This window comes from Pteronotus mesoamericanus, unplaced genomic scaffold (assembly GCF_021234165.1).
Source record: "Pteronotus mesoamericanus isolate MK-2021 breed Mesoamerican mustached bat unplaced genomic scaffold, CSHL_Meso_final contig_169, whole genome shotgun sequence".
In the NCBI taxonomy this organism is placed as follows: domain Eukaryota; kingdom Metazoa; phylum Chordata; class Mammalia; order Chiroptera; family Mormoopidae; genus Pteronotus; species Pteronotus mesoamericanus.
Window position 1 is genome coordinate 22,793,678 of NW_026555068.1, and position 19,650 is coordinate 22,813,327.

The following is a 19,650-nucleotide window of genomic DNA, read 5'->3' on the forward strand; positions in this document are numbered from 1 at the left end:
TGGATATCCCAAAATCCAATTTGGTGTGTGGATTTAATTGCATAGTAATCCAGTCCCCAAAGCACATCAAAGGCCACACTCCCTCTCTTTACCAAGATTTCAATTGCTCTTATCAACCAGTAAGTTTAAAGCATGATCAAATTTGTTCTTCAATCACTTGAGCCCTCTTAATAAACTATTCTGTGTGCTCACTCATCCATTCTAAGGTTCTGCAACTTCTTTGAGATATCTTCAAGAGGAATCTACAAAGACATCTTTGATTGCAAGCCAGCTCTGGGGTAAACTTTATCACCACTTGCTTTGAGACTCCGCAGAGAACAATAGGTGACATGGTCCAAGATAAGTCAAAGCTAATCTTTTTTTTTTTTTTTTTGCCATAAATGATGAAACCATTATTCAAAACTACAGCTAGCACATCATAAACCGCTTGCATAATTGAACAATCTCATTTCGAATATTGATTTTTTTGCCCCAAGGAGAAAAAAAAAAGTACATCATTCAAGGTCATTTCTTGAGTTTTACTGCGTTAAAACAGAAAGACAGGAAGAAGGAACAAAGGGGAGGAAGGAGAGGAGGGAAGAAGAGATAAAAACAACGGAGCCCCTGGCGGCCCACCGGAACAGGAGCCCCGAAGGCCGCCATTGGAAAGCAGCAAGGGACACTCACCGTTGTCGCTGTCCGACTTGTTCTCGTGCTCCGTGTCCGTCAGCGTGAGGGCCGAGTTGGAGCGGCTGGACAAGCAGGAGCTGCGGCCGGACTTGACGCCCCGGCCCCAGAGTCTCATGGCGTGCTCTGGCGACATCACCGCCTCGTTTTCCGTGTCCGCGTCCGACCCTGCACTGAGAGAGTACCCTCTGGGGGGCAGCCCCATCTCCGCACAAAACGCCAGGCCTCTTCGAGTGGCTGGTTCGCACACTCCTAACTGCCTTAGGGTAAAATTCTGTCCTAATTAGGGGGGAAAAAAGACAACAGCTAGTGAGGATATGTTTAGTGTTAGTGTTACAGGTTGTTTTTTTTTTTTTTAAGAAACTCCCCATAAAATACATACTCAAGCATTCAAGTTTTTCAGCTATTCGCTCCAGGTGTTTACATACACTAGCACTGCATGGCAAAGGTCAAGTGGGTGCAATTCCTTTGCCCCCACACACCCCAGCTTACAGCACCTTCGTCCACCTTTTCACCCATAAGCACCTCCAGAGAGATGGGCAAGGGCGCCCCACAGACCAGGAAGCCTCAGCCCGGAGAAAGGGTTAGCTGTCAGGGACAGAAGTTAGCGCGGCAAACTTAGGAAGCAATGGGAACTGGCGCAATGATCTCCTGTGTCCTGGCTCTGGTCATGAACGGTAGGATTTTCCTACCCAGAAGTCATGGCCTCGAAAGAGAAAAGATTTCCCTCACAATGAAGTAGAACGAGGAGCTGGGTCAGTTTTTCCTCCATCTTCCCACCTTAATAACCAATATAAGCATACATTGTGTACATGTGTGTGCATATACTAAATTTTGGAATAGGTCTTGAAAGCCTGCAGACATCTGACTTTTTGCTTTAATAAACACCTGGAAACATCTGTACTGATTAGCATGAACCAATTCTTGCCAATGAAGTGCACTCTAAAAATATACAGGGAGTTCTATGAACTTAAAAATTAATGATAACATCAAGTCCCCTGCAAAATAGATGGCTGTGAACCCTGTGGGCCTTTACTAGTAAATGGCACGTAATAAAACTCAGGACACTGCAGTAAGTTAAAGCTGAAGTGTTTAAATTAGGTGACACTTCCCAATGACGGCTGTGATTAATGACGTTTCCAGTTTGGTGTTTATTTTTGAGATTTCGCACGTGTTTACGACACAAAGGATGAGGAGACAGACACACATTTGCTTGTGGGATGCGGGCACACGTGACTCTACCGCTTCTTTGGTTCGCGTGGCAGAGGGGGAGTTTGGGTACCACCCGGAATCAAAGTCCATGGAATGAATAATAGTGTTTAAAGACCGGTTTAAATGCTACCACATAATACCAGCCTTTAAAGAATATTAAGAATTTGTATTACTCATAGATTTCATCTTCCCACTTCTTTTTCTTAAAACTATGGGCATGTTAAAGTTAGTTGGCTGGTGTGAGAAATAGATTATACAGGGGTTGGCAAAGGAGGTTTGCAGTTGTAACACAAATAAATAATACAATAATTAATAAATAATAACGCAAGAATAAAGTCTGTGCTTTGCATACTCACAACTGTGAACCTAATTTTGCCGACTCCTCTATAGTAAGGTATTATATATGATTTGTGATAAAAATAACATGCTGAATCTTCTAGAAAATGAAATTGAACATAGCGCACAACACAGTAAACATTTGGTTGTAGAGCTATTAGCACCCTCCAGGTCTGCGAGCATTTTAACTCGTGTGGTTAATCACTTCATTGCTGTGGTCATATCAGACGTTGGCATCAGCTTCATCTCAGCCAGCCTTCCAAATGGATTATGACAACAGCACTCATAAATTATGAAAATCAGTAGCTACAATTAGCTACAAATCAAACTGTGCTTATCAGAGAGATGTAAGTATTTAAACCAAAAAATGTGTTAAAAAAAGAGGAAGGAGTAAAAAGGAAAAAAAAGGAGGAAGACAGGGAAGAAGAGCACGCTAGCAGTGATACAGTGGGCAAGCTCAATGAGGTAAAACCCAGCACTGTCGGTATTTTAGAAGAATTGGCGTGGATTGTACTTATAAAAGCGAATCCAACAAAGGTCAACGTCATGGACAGTTAATGGAATAGCTGTGGGAGAGCTTACCATTTATACATCACACTTAAAGTGGGGAGAGGGGAAAACAGGGTCCACAACAGTAACCTATAACTATCAAACATGCTGATATTTTCAAAATAAGAACACAAGATGATTTTTAAAGGGTGAAAATGAGAGACAGTTTCCTTTGTGTCCTTCCTCTATTTGGGCAGGTGCCCATATTGGAGAATAAAAATAAGAGAAGTTAAAAGACAATAAAACTCCCTTTCTAATCTCTGAACTGTAACTTGAAACACTTCCACATTATTGACTTTTCGCATTGTTGCCATCTTGATGCAAAAATCTATGAGGTGAAGGAAAGCAGAAAACTGCAATCTTTATTATTGGTTATCCAGGTATGTAAACACAATTCACTCTGCAAACAAATATCTAGCAGATGATCCCTATGAATTGATGTGTGTATCCAAACTCCTTAAAAATCTGGGCCCGGGAAATCAATGTCTCACAATGATTCAAAACTCTTAGGGGCTGCTTCTGAAACGCAAGCCAGCGAGCAAGCTGTTAGGTTTTCTTGCTGAATTGAAGTTCACCTTTGTTTCCACTAGGAACAAACACTAAACTTGACCTCCAACGGACCTAAGTTAAAGCTACTTGCTAGCCCTGTTCAAATCACTTTATCACCCTATTTTTTTTGTCTTTCAAGGCTGTCATGCCTTGGGTTAAGAGATGCGTTAAGCAAATGTGACTGGCAGGAAAGAAAAGCTAAACAAGAAACAGGTTAAAGATGAACACCTGGATAAATTAAAGTAACAATCATAGAAAAATGCACAATTCGAGGGTACAGAGAGGAACACTTTCAATTAAGTTTAAAATAGCCATAGCACCGCCGCATGAAAAAATCCCTCCACCTGTCCCCATGCTTCCAATCCCGCTGTTGTCATTTGTTCATTTGGTTAAAGATTCTTGCTTGTATGATCTCTAATTTTCATGCAGACACCCTTGAGGAGATTAGCCATTATACTAGAATAAATGAGCCTATGAGATTATTTCCCACACCCCAACCGTGTTTCACAAGATGGGCTATACTTGAGGATCCCCCACACAGGCAGTTCTGAGACGCAGAGACAGTTGGCTGAGGTAGCGCGGCGCGGGGGCGTTGGGTGGAGTTGTTGAGGGAAGACTTTCAGACATCGTAGGGCGGGCGGAAAGAGAAAGGCAGAAACAGGCAGCAAAGACGCATCTGGATTTGGGCTAAAAACTTGACCGTCGTGCCTAAATGAGCTTTGGCTTCAAATAGCAAAAAGATAAGGATATATTTATCTTATTTTCCGTGGTGTCTTCTGACACTATTTCCTTAAATTCTCTCTTAGCCTTTTGGAATCTTTATATGTTTGGCTGAGACCGGTGAAATCAGGACTATCTCCTGCATGTTGAATTTTGGTGACCTTGACCAGAAGGGCCAGTGACAGTTTCCTATTATAATTTGAAAGAGCACCAAAACAATAAATTGCAGCAGGAATAAAGTGCACCTGAGGACACAACTCAATGTGATTAAAAGGCAAGGTTAGCTTAGATGAGATTAGACATTTTTGTTTCATGACACTCATAAATTTGAAAATATATAAAAGAAAAACCAAATTAACACAACCGAGGAAGGCTGTATCATTTAAAAAGTGCACATTTTTTTTAAAAAGTGAGGGTATGTGACAAAGTGGAAAAGACCATATGAGAACAACTATTTCAAGTGAACTTGGCACATAGTACCACCACCCCTTTAATAAAAGAAGGGGCCTGGAAAAATGAGTTAGTTATTTGGCCTTTTTCTCATATACGTCTATAGCCTAGTCAGAGGAGGGAAGGAGTTTTCAAAGCTGCAAGGCAGAGTGATGTTCATCAATAGGCAAGACACCTACCGTCTCTGTGTGAGTTCAAAAGAACAGGGCTCTGCACGAGGGACTCGCTTCAGAGTCACACTGGCGACCTCACACAGCACAGGGGGTGGGGGCCCAGTGTACAAATCCACGGTATCCTCTTCTGGCCTGTGTGTAGGTTATTCTAATGTCTAGATGTGTTCTTCTCTCTCTTTCTCTTGTCTATTTGTTCTTTTATTTTTTGGTGTTTTTTTTTTTTAAACAGCTTCATTGAGGTGTAACTCACAAAGCATACAATACCCTCCTTTGAAGTGTACAGTTGAATGGTTTTTAGTACATTCACTGTAGCGCAACTATTGCCGCAGCCAATTCTAGAACATTTTTAACACCCCCGAAAGAAACCTTGTGCCAACAATCAGTCATCTCCCCTATCCCCTCTGATTCTCCCTGTGTCCCTGGCCCCAGACCACTACTAATTGACTTTGTCTCTATAGATTTACCTATTCTCGATATTTCAAATAGAAGAGATCCTACAATGTGTGGACTTCTGTGACTGGCTCCTTTTACTTAGCCCATGTTTTCAAGGTTTACCCGTATCGTAGCATGTATCAGTACTTCACTCCTTTTTACAGTTGAACAATATTCCATTGTATGGATAGAACACAACTCATCCATTCATCAGTTGATGCGCATTTGAGTTGGTTCCACTTTTGGCCTATTATAAACAATCATGTACAAATTTTTCTGTAGATATATGCTTTTATTTCTCTTTTGTATACACCTATGAGAGGCAGTGCTGTGTCAGATAGTAAGTCTATGTTGAACTTTTGGAGGAAGTGCCAGGCTGTTTTCCATAGTGAGAATTGTACATTTTCACTGGCAGGTGAGGACTCTAACTTCCGCATATCCTCACAAGCACTTGTTATTATTGTTAGTGTTGACTTTCTTCTATGCTCCACTGCAGCTCTGCAATGAGGAGCTGGGATAGAGGTCATTGGCATTTGAAATCTGAGGGACAAACCAAGAATCAGTGTTCTCTTAAAAGCAGTTGATTCTGTTGGGCCTGCTCTGACAATTCATTATTACCTTATCTTACCATTTTATTCTTTCTCTTCTATTATGCTGTTTTAGTACCTGAAAATATTTTTCTGTTAAAATTAAAAATACTTTTTAGATCAAAAAGTCTACTGCGTTTTGAGATGATATCCTATAGAAATAAAATCAGCTGACTGTACATACATGGACACATAATATTTACTAGGGCAGTGTTGCAAAAATTCAAGTAACTGGAACGTTGACCAGGAATGGAGTGCCTGAGAAAGTTTTAAATCCCATGTACAAACCACGACATGGCTTGCACAAAGAGCGAGGCTGGACCTAGACCTTCAGATCAGGAGGGAAGCCCATTAGATATATTTTAAGTTAAAATACAAGTTGTAGAGTATGATCCGATTTTGGGAAAATAAGGATGAGAGCTGATGAATTATGTAAGTGCTTATGGTTTTGACCACGAATAACAGTGAGAAGGCGAAGTAACTGTTATGACGGACCATGCAGAAGGAGTTGGGAGTAAAGGAAATTAATAATTTTTTATCTTATATTTCTGAATTTTTATTTTTCATGATAATTTCACAAACTTAAAAACAATAAAGAAAAGGCAAAGTCTATCTTCTTTTAAAAAGTATATTTTCTTGACTTGCTGTTGAATTGCTTCTGTTCAGTAACTAGAAGTAATTAATTTATCACCTTCTCTTGGAGAGTCTGGGCTTTAAAAACCCTTCCTCATTTACTGGAAAGAAATGAAGTTGTGTAAGAAATATGGGAGCAAGGTTTTTTTCTCTTTCAATTCTTGAATTATCATTTCCATTCTTCCTTTTCCCATCATCATATATGGATATTTAAAAGAGAACATATTTATTACATAGTAACGACTATATATTATATAGTAACAACCCCAAAATCTGAGTATGGGAAAGGGATAGAAGGATCCATAGAAATTTAATACACAGAAATAATCTATCACTGTCCTCAGGTATTTCCCTTGGTTCCTGTGAACTTGAACAGACTTGTCCGTTCTCAGACAGGGAGTGTGACATAACACTACAACCTGGGCAAACAGTTCACACTGGACGCTTGTGGAATCAGTCACCACCACCTTATCTGGAGTCCCCTTTCTGCTGTGTTTGCAAAATGATAAGAAGATCACACAGGAATAGGAATGCATGTAACTTTTTTTCCTTTGAATCTTAATGCATATTTTATGGGATACTCCAAACACTTTAACCTTCCTAAGTGAAATTTGTCAACAGTTTGAACAGAACACCCATCCTTGAACATGCAATAGAAATTTCAATGAGGGTATAAATCTTTACTTATAAGGCCCTACACAAAACTACAGTTTTAAAATGACTCTACCTAGCAAAGCTATCATTTAGACTAGAAGGACAGATAAAGAGCTTCTCAGACAAGAAAAAGCTAAAGGACTTCATCATCACCAAACCAGTATTGCATGAAATGTTAACGGGCCTTTTTTTAAGAAGAAGAAGAAAAAAAGAAAAAAACATGAATAAAATGGTAATGAATAAATATATACCAACAATTGAATCTAAAAAGCAAAATCGATGAACAAGCAGAAGAGAAATGGACTCATAGATACAGAGGACTTTGAAGGCTGCCAGATGGGAGGAGAGTTGGAGGACTGGTAAAGAAAGGTAAAGGGATTAAGAAGTAAGAATTTGTTGTTACAGAATAGTCACGGAGATTCAAAATACAGCACAAGAAATATAGTCAATAATATTTTACTGTGCATGTTGTCAGGTGGGTAGGAGATTTATGGGGCTGATCACTTAATAGAATAATTTATATAATGTCTAATCACCTAAAACTAATACAGTATTGTATGTCAACTGTAATTAAAAAAATATTAAATGCTTTAAACAAGAAAAAAATGAAATTAAGTTAAAATCTCACTAAATACCCTGATTTCCTCTATCCTGTTTTATGGAAAATGCAAATAATCAACTGCATGCTCAATTTCCCTGTTAATATGATATTAACACCCATGAACACATACAGGTAGCCTCACGTTCCTGCAGGAGAGCATGAATGACCAGGGCACACCGTACGTGAAACCTAATTTACTGCACAAGGGTGGCGGAAGCCGTCGCCGGCGGTGCTCTGGCCATTCACCCTGAATGCAGCTGTGGCGGGCGCGTCCGTCGAGGGAAATGTAAGGCCAAGGCTCTTAGGTGAAGCGATGAGAAGTGTGAGAAGGGAAAGCCCCGAGTATGTTTGCCAGCAGAGAAAGCAGGATTAGAATGAATGGCCCCAGAGAGCACGCCTTTTCTTCAAGATAAGATTTGTGAAGCCTCCAGGGGAGGGCAAACATATGGAGAGAAGGTTTGATGGCTCAAAGGAGAGAAATTAGGTTGTGAGTCTGCTAACTGGTAAGGAAAAAGCACCTTCTTAAATGCGTGTCATGAAGGATTTGTACACCCAGCCACAAAGGCATGCATTTCTGGTACTGGCAATCATTTGTAATTAGACAAACAACTTCCAAATTGATTTCGATCAAATGCATTCTGCACATGGACTTGCTTCTTGTTTCTACTTAGCAATCACTGCCTTGAAGCATCCAGGTGATGAGGACATACCGGCAACCTATGTGCTGGTGTCTGAAAGGGAGGCTGCAGAAGGTATTGGCATAAATAGGTGTACGGTTTGGCACAAAGCAGCGGGTCTCGAATAACCCGGTGATTCACCATGTGGATCTCAAATGGGCATCATGGCCAGGAACTGAATACAAGTGCAGCCGTGAGCTAGGGGCTTGAGACATCAGACCCACAAAGGCCCAGGCGGAGGCGGGGACAGGATCCCCCCCTGTGTCCGGAGGAGGGCTCCGAGCTCTATCTAGCCACTCACACCTGCTGGTAGGTAATCCCCAAAGCAGGTTGGTGGCCAAGCCTGAAAGAAGCACTTGTCTACTTAACAGCCACACTTAGTTACCAATCAGTTAGGCAGGGGAGCTAAAAGAGGGAGCAAGGAGGAAAACATTAACAGGACACTATGATAAACTGGAGCTATTTAACTCCTGTCTTTGAGCACAGAAGTTTAAGGTTGGGTAAACATGACCATCTAAATCCGTTAATCCCTCTGCTGACATTTATAGTGACTGAGAAGGATTAATCATTTTGATCTCTAAATGAATCATTTTAAGTAGTTAATATTTAAGAGTCATAAACTTTGGAGTTGCGGTAATTAGCCCGGTGGGTCTGATTAATGCTTCAGGTTTTTGTCTTTCTTTATACCACCCTATTTTCACAAAGAAAAAGTTTCCTCAGCCTCAGTAAGTACAGATTTCAGAAAACATGAAAAGGGGGCTTAGATTCTTTTCGTTTTTGTATGATGACAGAGGTGAGGGGGAATACTGGGGAAATGAAAAGTTTGGGGTATAGCTGGAAATTCATAGCAGCATTAAGGGCTGAATGGTAAGACCATATGGTCATATTTCTTTTGAAGTCTAGGATCGGTTCCCATTATTCACTCTAATGGCATCCAAGACTAAACTAAATCGCAGTCCTTAAAATTAAAAGCATTTTGCTCTTGGCTCTCAAATCTTCCTCTTTCACAATTTCCAACATGCCTGATTGTTTCATACATTTCGTAATTCAAGAAACTACAAATAAATACAATAAAAATAAGAAGAGTAGGAAAAAATAATGAATTTCCATTTTACTTCCGAAGCAGAGTAAAATGGTACAGAAAGACACATAATTAGTATCTTAAAGCAGTTATTAATACTATTCTTACATCTGTCCAATGCTATTGGAGACATTTTAAAATAATATATACTACTTTCATGCTTTACGTTTGACAAAGAGGAATTTAATTCTTTTGATCTGTCTGGAACATATAGCATGTAGAAGGTTTTAAAATTATTTATCATCTTAGTAATATTCCAGCAATAAAGCTGCCAAAAAGAGTAATCTATATCTAAGAGCTAAAAATGGCCTTTTTTCCTATTTGGGAACTGATGAAAGTGTAAGAAAGGTCCCATGTATATGCGACCAAGCCTTCATTCTCTCTCTCAGTACAGTCCTGGATAGGTTGTGGATGCTATTATCTTAATGGGCAAAATGTCTTTATTCAGCAAAATGTTCTAGTGCAATGGCAGCAGCGGTTTTATTTTTTTTAAGTGGTAGCTCACTTTTAAGCTCAGATTTTATTTATTTATTTTTAGAGAGAGGGGAAGGGGGGGAAAGAGAGGGAGAGAAACATGAACTGGTTGCCTCTCGCATGCCCCGCAACTGGGGACCTGGCCCGCAACCCAGGCATGTGCCCGGACCAGGAAAAGAACCAGCGGCCTTACAGTTTGCAGGCTGGCGCTCAATCCGCTGAGCCGCACCAGCCAGGGCAACAGTGGCTGTGTGTGAGAGGGAGGCAGTCATGGCTCCGTAGGGACGATGGGACTTCTGCCCCAGCACCAAGTGAAATCTCACCGGGGCTGAGGCTGAATGAGAGGGAGAATACAAACCCCAACCGTCGCATATTCAGCTACGCTTGTTTGACACACTTTGTTTTATTTTATTTTGTTTTGTTTTTTAATGTATTACTGCTTAGGTAAATATTATATGCAGTGACATATGCAAACCTTAGGTGGACACTTCACTTACGGACCCAAACAAAACGTGGCCCATCTATCACGCTCCCCAAGTTTTCCCACCCCGTCCTCCCTCCGGTCAATCCCTGCCCCCACAGGCAGCAAGGGTCCTGACTTCATTTACTGTAGATTGGATTTTTTTTCTGTTCTGGAACTTTGTATAAATGGAGTGAGACAACTTGTACTCTAGGTCCTTTTGCTTATTGGAATGTTGTTGAGATTCCTCCCTGTTCTGGCAGGTACCAGCGGTTCATTCTTTGGTCTGGCCAAGCTGTATTCTGTTGCGTGAATATATTACAATTTGTTACATCCCTTCACTTGGTGGTTCCAGTTTGGGGGCAGTTATGAATAAAGCTGCTATGAATATAAACTTTCATTTGTTTGGAGTAGATACTCAGCACATGAATTATTGGATCAACGGGGGGGCGGTATTTTTTGACTTTATATAAGAAATTGCCAGTTTCTAAAGAAATTGTGCCATTTTTAAATTTTACACTCCCATCAGCATTGTATGGGGGCTCACTTACTCCCCATTCTCACCCATATTTGTTGCTTTGGATCTTTTTAATTTTAGACATTCTAGTGGGTGAGTGGTAGTATCTCATTGTGATATTTATTTTCAGTTCCTTAATGGCTAATAATTTTGAGGACATTTTCATGTGCTTATTAAACATTTTTGTTCTTTCTCTGTAGTTTCAGCTATAAGAGTTTTGCCCATTTTAAAACGGCACTTTTTATCTTGTTATTGATAATAGGAGGTTTTTATATATTCTGGTAACAAGGCCTTTGCAATATATGTATGTGTATGTAAAATTTTCTCTCAGACTCTGTCTTCCTTTTTCATTTTCTTAAGGATATCATCTGATGAGTAGAAGTTTTAATTTTGGCGAAGTCCAGTTTATCAATTTTCCCTTTTATGTTTAGTCCTTTTTATGACCTCTCTAAACTATGCCTACCGACTCCAAGGTTGCAAGCTTATTCGAGAGCATATAATAGTTTTTTACTGTGGTTTTCAGAAAGATTTGGTTCTTTTGTGTAGATTAGAAAGGTGAATAGTAGGAAACGATTGGAATTGACTCCGGTTATTTCTGGCCCCGGAACTCACCAGAGCTTTTGGCTGAGTATTTTAAACAGATCTCAGCCTCAGTTTTATGCACCTATAACATGGACGTAGAGGATCTCAGAGAACTTCCAACACCTAAGTCTACGCGGAGGCAGCCAGAAGGCAGCACAGCAGAACGGGAGACGAGGCGGAGGGCAACGGGACAGCCGCAGCGGCCCGGGGAGGGGGACGTGGAAGAGAACAGGCCCTGGGTGGAAGTATGAGTAAAACTTTCCCTAGCGCCAGGAACTGCGGGTTCACATTTCACCTTTAACTAAGTCACAAACGTTTTCCCATCTGCTGCCTTAACGACCGTGGCTGGAGCGCATCCTGAATTGTAAACCACATCGAAGGCACCGGGACACTAACAAGCTGCATCTGCCTGTCCTAAGGGTGCTTTTCCTCCCACTCACAAAGCGTGCACCCAACCTGCTGCCGTGCCAACGCAGGAAGTACTTTTGGCCTTTGACCTTTGGTGATTTAAAATTGGCAGGTTTTCTCTCAGAGCTCAACTCTCCAAATACAGCCTCCCTTCTTCCCTTCCCTCCCTCCCTTCTTTCTTCCTTCTTTCTTCTTCCTTTCTGTATTTCTAAGAATAGACTTTATTGTGTTTGTCTCACAGACTTTCATAAGCATTTTGGGGTGAAATTCTGAGTAAAGCAATCCATAATTTGCTCTTTGTCGGGCTCCTTCCCCCATGAAAACTTCGTGTAGGAAGCCAGGATGGAACAGGTAAGCCTATGACGTCGCCTGTGTCTGAGGAACTGATGAACAGCACTCTAGGGCAGCACTGCATCCTATGAGACTGTCTCAGTGAAAAAAATGCGTTCAGAGTCCCAACCAGGGGAAGACCTCAGCACGGCAGCCTTTCCCATTAGTTTCCTGCTTCCCAAGCTGCGGGGAGCTTCCTCTGCCAACCAGCGGTGGCCCCCTGTACGGCGGGCTGGCTGGTGCTGTGCACTGGGGTTCTCCCCGCAGGGTTAGCTCCTACCTTTCTCAGACGGGTAAGAACACCGATTACCTTTTCCTATTTACTGACCACATGAGTGTGCTCTTCTGTGACTTCTCTGGCTGTGCCATTTTCCCCTCGGTTCATTTGTCTTTCTGTTCTCAATGCGTAGAAGCTACTCTTAGTATATTTTTTATCTGTGTGTGTGTGTGTGTGTGTGTATGTGGCATACATCTGTCATGTGGACTGTAAACATATTCCCAATATAATAATTTTGTTTATGGCATTTCTATTTACATATAAAAGGTTTTAAATTTAAAAAAAAACAACAAACCTTTGAAGCCTTTCCTTCCGGCTTGTCTGCTTCTACCTGAGTGGCTTCCCCTGTTCTCAGGGTGAGCACATAGCCCTTGGTCAGGCTGTGCGGACTCACCAGCACCTCTCCCTGCCCCTGTTAGGGAAGCAAAAATAGTCCATGGTCCCTCTGCTCATGCAGCTAAGCGTAGCCAAGTATAACGGCTCTGAAAAAAAGGGATGTAGGAAGACGCTGCTGGGGAGCAAAGAGACAGGGACAGCACTCTCGCTTTTGCTCCTACTCTACCCAACCCGGGGATGAAAGTGCAGCAGAAATCGGCGGTCCCCAGGACGAGGCCATGGGCTAAGGATGGCGGCGCAGAGAGATGCAGAAGGAAGCCGGGCACCTGATAGCATCTATCTCTGGACTCCCTGTTTGATAAGAAAATAATTCTGTTAGGTGTCAAAGCCATTGTTTCTGGACCTCATGCTGCTCCTGATCAAGTCCTTCCTACTTTAGTCAGCCTCTCTAGTTGACTTCTCGAATTCCTATTGCTTTATTTTTTGTTTGTCTTAAATCCATCTTAATTTATTTTTTAATGTACTGAGAGATATGGGTCCAATTTTATATTCCTCCAGCTGGATACCAGTTGTGCCAGCACCATTTATCATTTATCGCTGAACAGAAAAATCGCTTTGTTTTATGCTAAATTCCCTACATACTGCGACTCGCCTCTGAAATTGTATTCTGTTCCATTGATTGATCTGTCTTTATTTATGTCAATATCATATAGACATGATTATAGCAGGTTCCCTGTATTTAAAAATATAATATATAGTATTTAAAATATATATAGTATTTTACATATACATGTCGTTTTATCCTCAATAGTTATCTTTTAAATATATTGTGTCTATTTTCAAAAGTTTATTCTTGCACATGAATTTTAAGATCACTTTCTTCAGTTAAAAATTAGCATTGACTTTTTTGCACTTATTTGTGGAAAACTGATATTCTTATATCATTCTTTCTATCTAAAAACACTATCTTTATATTGATTCAGATCTTGTTTTACATCTTTCAATAACATTTTATTGCTCCCTTCATGTTAGGTCCCATACCACTCAGAAAATTTGTTCCAAAGAATTTTATAGCATTTTTTAGCATTATGATAGAATATATTCACTTACAAACTTAGCCAATTATTGTTTAATAATTACTTTGAAAAAGTATGGAACATGCATCTAATATTATTCTAAGCAGTTGACACACAATAACTCATTTCATTGTCAACAAACTATAGATTGAAAACTAAAGTACAATCTACATAGAAGAAAATTGAAGCACAGAGACATTAAGTAATTTTTCCAAGCATGTTACTTCGCCAAGACTATGTCACTTGCAACTAAGCTAATGAATGGTAGATCTAGGACTCAAACACAGATCATCTCTTAGCTCTTATGCTACACTACCTGTGATGTCTATATATTTATCATGTATTCATTCAAGTGGCGATTTGCTTAAACCTTTAATTCTAGAGACATATGGATTTTGTATGTACATAATGAATCATACATTTAACAAAAGTGCTACGTTAATTGTTCCCAAATAATATAAATTATTTACTTTTCTTCTCTTACTAAAATTGCTAAAATGTCTAAAACAGTTTTGAATCGTAACTATGAGAGTAGATGAACCTTTCTCATGTTCTTAATTTTAATTGAAATGGTCCTAGGATCTCATCAGTGAGAACGTGGTTTAAAGTTTTCAATTGATCATCTTACATATGGCTAACATATTTGTTTTTTCTTCTTGCTTTACTTCATGAATTTTATTTTAATAAGAAATGGTTTCCAAGTTTTATCCCATGCCTTTTCATCATCTGTTGATAAGATCATGTTTTTCTACTTTGATTTATTAATCTAATGAGTTTAACACATACCCTAACATTATCACCAAGGATCAGTGACCATTTGGTTATTAATTTGGCCTAGCCTACTGTTCTTTTTACACATTGCTAGGTTCTTATATGTAAATAGTTACTTAGGATTTTTACACATATATTGAGAGGCAATTTTGGCCCAGATAATTTCTTTTTTGTACTATTTCAATCAAGTTTTATAATTAAAGGTATGTCAACTTCATAATGTGCCTTTTACTGCTTTCTCTCTTTTTGTGCATCCGTATGTGTGTGTGTGTGTGTGTGTGTGTGTGTGTGTGTGAGTGTGTGATGTTGAACAGCGTTTTGAACACTGGACTTAGTTGTACTTTGAAGGTTGTATAAAATTCCCCTAGGAGCTTTGGGATCTTATCTTTTCCTTTTCAACAATGCCCCTTTCAGGAACCTTTCTACTCTCTTCTGAGATAACTGATTTTGACATGTTTTCTCCATTTCTTGAAATAATTTGGGATTAATGACATTTTGCTAAGAAAAATAAATACAATCCTTTAGAGTTTAAAAGTTGTTGTTAGAACAGTCCCTTTTAGTTGTTTTAGTGTCTCCAGTATCTCTCCTTATTTTTCTTCTCATTTTTGTAAACACTAAATTCTTTAATAGGAATCCTGAGGGGCTTTCCATTTTCTTAGTCTTTTTAAAGAATCTGCTTTTTTTTGGTTTGCTTTTAATTTCAGTTTTATCTTGATTATCTATGTCTTCCCATTTCCTTTAGTTTATTTTTCTGATATTTTACTCATTTTTCAGATGTGTAGCAAATTCCTTTTTGTTGGTCTTCATTCTTTAAATATATTATTTAACAGTATGTTTTTCCTATGACTATGGCTTTCCCTGACTCTCATCAATTTTGGAAGCACATTTTTATTTCATTGCTTTCTACTGCTCCTTATCATGATCTGGGAGTGTCATAATCCACGGGGGTTTTGACTGCTTATATTTGTGTTATTTATTTCTAATTTTACTAAATTAATATGAACAAATATTTTGACATGGAAACTTTCTACTTTTCTGATTTTTAATTTTTCTGTTTTGAGGCTAAATGCACATTTCGTTCCTGCAAATACTTCAAAACATGAAAAATTGCATCACTTCTGTTATAAATTTCTGTATTTTCCTCTTTGCTGAATTTTTATGGATAGTATATAATTGCTGTCTTATTTCTGCATCTCAGATCTGTCTGCTTTTGAAGGAGGGGGACAATTTTGCTTTATAAATTTAGCTACTATATTGTTTAATGTATGCAATTTAAGATTATTCATCCTTCTGTCTTTTATTGTTTACTCAGTGGTCTTCTTTATCCCGTTTTGTGTTTTTAATTGTAAATTCCCCCTTTTCTACTACTAAAATGCCATCCATGCTTTCTTTTTGCTTGTATTTATTTGATATATCTTTATCTCATTATTCTCTTTTTAAATTTTCTTTTCATTTTCATTTTTTAATTGAATTTATTGGCGTGACATTGGCTAATAAAATTTTGCAATAGTATGGATGGACCTGGAGAGAATTATGCTGAGTGAAATACGCCAGTCAGAGAAAGACAAGTACCTGACTCAAATTATGTATGGAATCTGATGAACAAAATAAATTAACCAACAAAACAGAAACAGACTCACAGATAAGGAGAACAGACTGACAGCTGTCAGAGGGGTAGGGGTTTGGGGACTGGATGAAAAGGTGAAGGGATTAAGAAAAACCCCCAAAACTCATTGACAGTCAGCAATATGGTGATTATCAGAGGAAAAGAGGGGTGGGATCAGGTAGGAGGGGGTACGGGGGGATAAGTGGAGGTGGAAGGAGACTTGACTTGGAGCGGTAAACACATGGCACAATATACACATGATGTGTTATAGAACTGTACACCTGAGAGCATCTCATTATTCTAACCATTTTAAGTCTGTTTCTTATAAATAACCAATAACTTTTATAAATGGGCTGAATCGTTTTTGTTTGTCAAAATTCCGTGCATTTACTCTCCATGTAATATGTCATACAATAGATTTGACTTCTTCCATCTTATTTTATGGTTATTCATGATTCCACTTGTTTCTTTTTTTTCCCCCTTGGAGGTGTTTTTGCTAAATTGATCAGACTGCTATTCATTCCCCTTTCCCCCTGCTAATTAGGTAGGTCTATTGTACTTTTTATTCCACTAATGAGTACCTTCCTTTTCCTGACATTCATATTCAAATACAATGTTTTCATTATTATATGAGTGTAAGATGGCAATGATTTCCCTCCACTACAGCTCTATCCCATAACTCTCTGCCCCTCTCCCTGTTCGGATTTGATTTTGGAACACCTCCTCACCCCCTTCCTCCAACTGTTGGATGTCGCTGAGATGGGTAAGAAGCTTTAGTTGTAGCCTGTTTTTCTGGCTTCTCTTGTAGGGCTTCTTATACATTTCTAGTTGCTTTGTCATGTTCATTTGGGATTCAGAAGCATATAGGGTGGGGCCAGAGTAGGTTTCCAGCTGTTCTATGGAAAACAATACAATAATTGATAAATACTGCTACAAGAATAAACTCTATGCTTTGTGTACTCACAGCTGTAAACCTACATTGGCCTCGCCCCATATATACTGCAAGGTTGGTTGCCCATCACTGTTTCTATTCCTCTTCACAGCAGAGATTCTAACTCCGGTCATTATTACTTCTTGAGTGCTTACATGGGATACATTGGCGATACAGTCTCTGAGTCTCAGTGTGTTCCTAAATACCCTGTATTTACCCTGAGAGAGGAATTATACCTTCTCTCTACAGAATGTCCCTGAGTTGTAGTTCTTCCCTCATGGTAGAAGTTATCCCATTGTCTTCTAGCTTCCATTGTTGTAGATGAGAAAGTCATTAGTCCCATTTATGTTTCTTGTGTAAGTAACAAGAAAAGTACCAGTAACTTATTTTTTTCTCTCTGGAATCTTGTAAGGAGCACTTAGCCCTTACAGTTTGTTTTGTTGTTGCTGCATTTTTTTTTTCTTTTTGGTATGTACATTTCTGTAAGTGCTCATATAATTTTTATCTTGGCTCAAGTTTTCATCTCTGATCTCCATTGCTCATTTCCAATAGGTGCTTCTTGGCCTGTTTGTCTCATATCCTACCCCATTCCTGAATGCTGGATGCCATGAAGCAGGTTGTTGCTTTCCTGGTGCCCTAAGAAACTGTAGGAAATCCTGCAAGCCTCTAGGGACGAGCCTTTGTACTCCCTAGGATCCTTAGTTGGCACGGTCACAATATCAGAGTGGAGGAAATGCATCTGTGTAGGTTCCTCCAGCTCCCGATGGACCCAGGAAACCAGCTGCTCTTGCAAGACAACACCGGCTCCAGCAAGGCCCATGGGGAAGGCAGGTCAGCTTCCCTCTGGCACCACAAAGCCACAGCGTTCTTTCTAATCGTCATCCTGTGATTCCTCCCCCTTCAGAGCTCTCATCTGGGAAAAAGGACCTGCATCAGCTTTGTCCTTCAGGACCCCAGTAGAGCTCCAGATCTCATATGCACCCCTGATCACTGCTCAGCTCAGGGGCAGCGAGGAGTGGGACGGGGGATGGGTGGGCGAGGCATCATTCGGGCTGCCATCATGCCAGAATTCTGGACACATATGTCCAGGAAAATGCGCACTGCTCCTCTCATGTCCTTTGGTTTCAGAGACGAGAGTTATCCTTGGTGAGGGGAAGGTCTAGCATCTGAAATACTTGTATGGAAGACGGATTGGAGCCAGCATGCAGCCCACTGGGGAGGGGCCACATTGAGGCATCGGGGGTTGGGGTTCTACCTTCTTACAAGATGCACTTGAACTGGCCTTGGATCGGCCACAGCATGAGATGAAAAGCAGAAGCTCCTGCAGGGGGAGGCTGGGCACCAATCATGAGAAGCAGGAAGAGGAAGCAAATCCCAAAGCAGCTGCAAGGCAGGGGAAGAGTTTCCGGCAGCCCACCCGGCTGTCAGGGAGAACCAGAGAGGGCCTCACTTGGAAGTCAGGGAGCACCTGTCTCTGCCCACCTGCCCGCCCGCCCTATTTTGCTAATTTATTTTCTATTTTGATTCCAGGTGTGTATAAATGCAACATCATGCTCTTTGTTTTTTAAATTTAAAATCAGATAACCTTCCTCCCCATTGCCATTCTACAAATGAAGAATAAATGAGGGTCTTTTCATTTTGAAATCCTGAAATTCATAACCCTAGCCCGCATTACTAACTGGCAAAGACAGTTTGGGTTGACACAGGCTCTGAGGTGTTATCTCCAGGCTTACAGTCCGTGCGACAAAAGAGTTCTTACTCCTAGATGTCACCTCATTCCAAAATCCATCCTCACAGCCCCCATTCCTTGTTGGAGTTGACAAACACTCTCATTTGGTCAAAACCACTGCAGGCGACGCAATCGTGCAGTGGGGTGGGGGGAGATGTTTTATTTTGCCATTTCTCTAGAGCTGTGGGGTGATCTTATGCAGCTGTCTCATCAGAAATGTGTCTCAGACCTGACAGGATAAATTCTCTTCAAGGATGAATCAAAGAAAATAGTATCCAAGGATGCAAAACAAGCCACCGGCACTCTCACCCCGTCACACCTACAGAGAGTGTCACCGCTGCCGAAAGAGAAGCTGTTTCCCTCACCCAATATACCGCATGAAGAGATTTAAAGAGAAAGAGATCCGTGCAAGACCCAGTCCAGCTACACGTTCTGGAAGAAACGGAATCCTGCCCAAACAGGCCATAAAACTGGTCAATAAAAATACAAACACTCTATTTCTGGGTGTGCATTCATGTGGTGGTATTAACGGGGGTCTCTACTCCTCCCCCCCTGCAGCGGCCCTGGCGTTTTCCTGAGTCATTCACAGAATCAGTGGAGTTAGGGTTGGCAGGCTGTTGTAAAACTCCATGGACAGGCTAAATTAGCATGATTCTTTGGAATTCTTTCAAAGGTCTTTGGCTACTATTAACATTTTTAATCTTTCATTTTTATTATGTGTATGATGTCAGGAGCTGTGGCAGGAAGCACATTTTGTCAATTAAATAATTAATCCCACAGCATAACAGTCAGGGAGGAAAAACTGACATTTGTCAGGTTCAAAGAAAATGAAA

General features: G+C 40.2%; 1 protein-coding gene across 1 annotated transcript in view; it reads right to left on the reverse strand.

Annotated features, from left to right (window-relative positions):
* Window positions 1-19,650, reverse strand: part of TENM3 (teneurin transmembrane protein 3) — a 548,392-nt gene that overhangs the window by 377,816 nt on the left and 150,926 nt on the right. Inside the window, exon 3 of the mRNA XM_054566195.1 lies at window positions 667-945. Coding sequence (XP_054422170.1) covers window positions 667-945 — 279 coding nt within the window. The remainder of the gene's footprint in view (window positions 1-666; window positions 946-19,650) is intronic.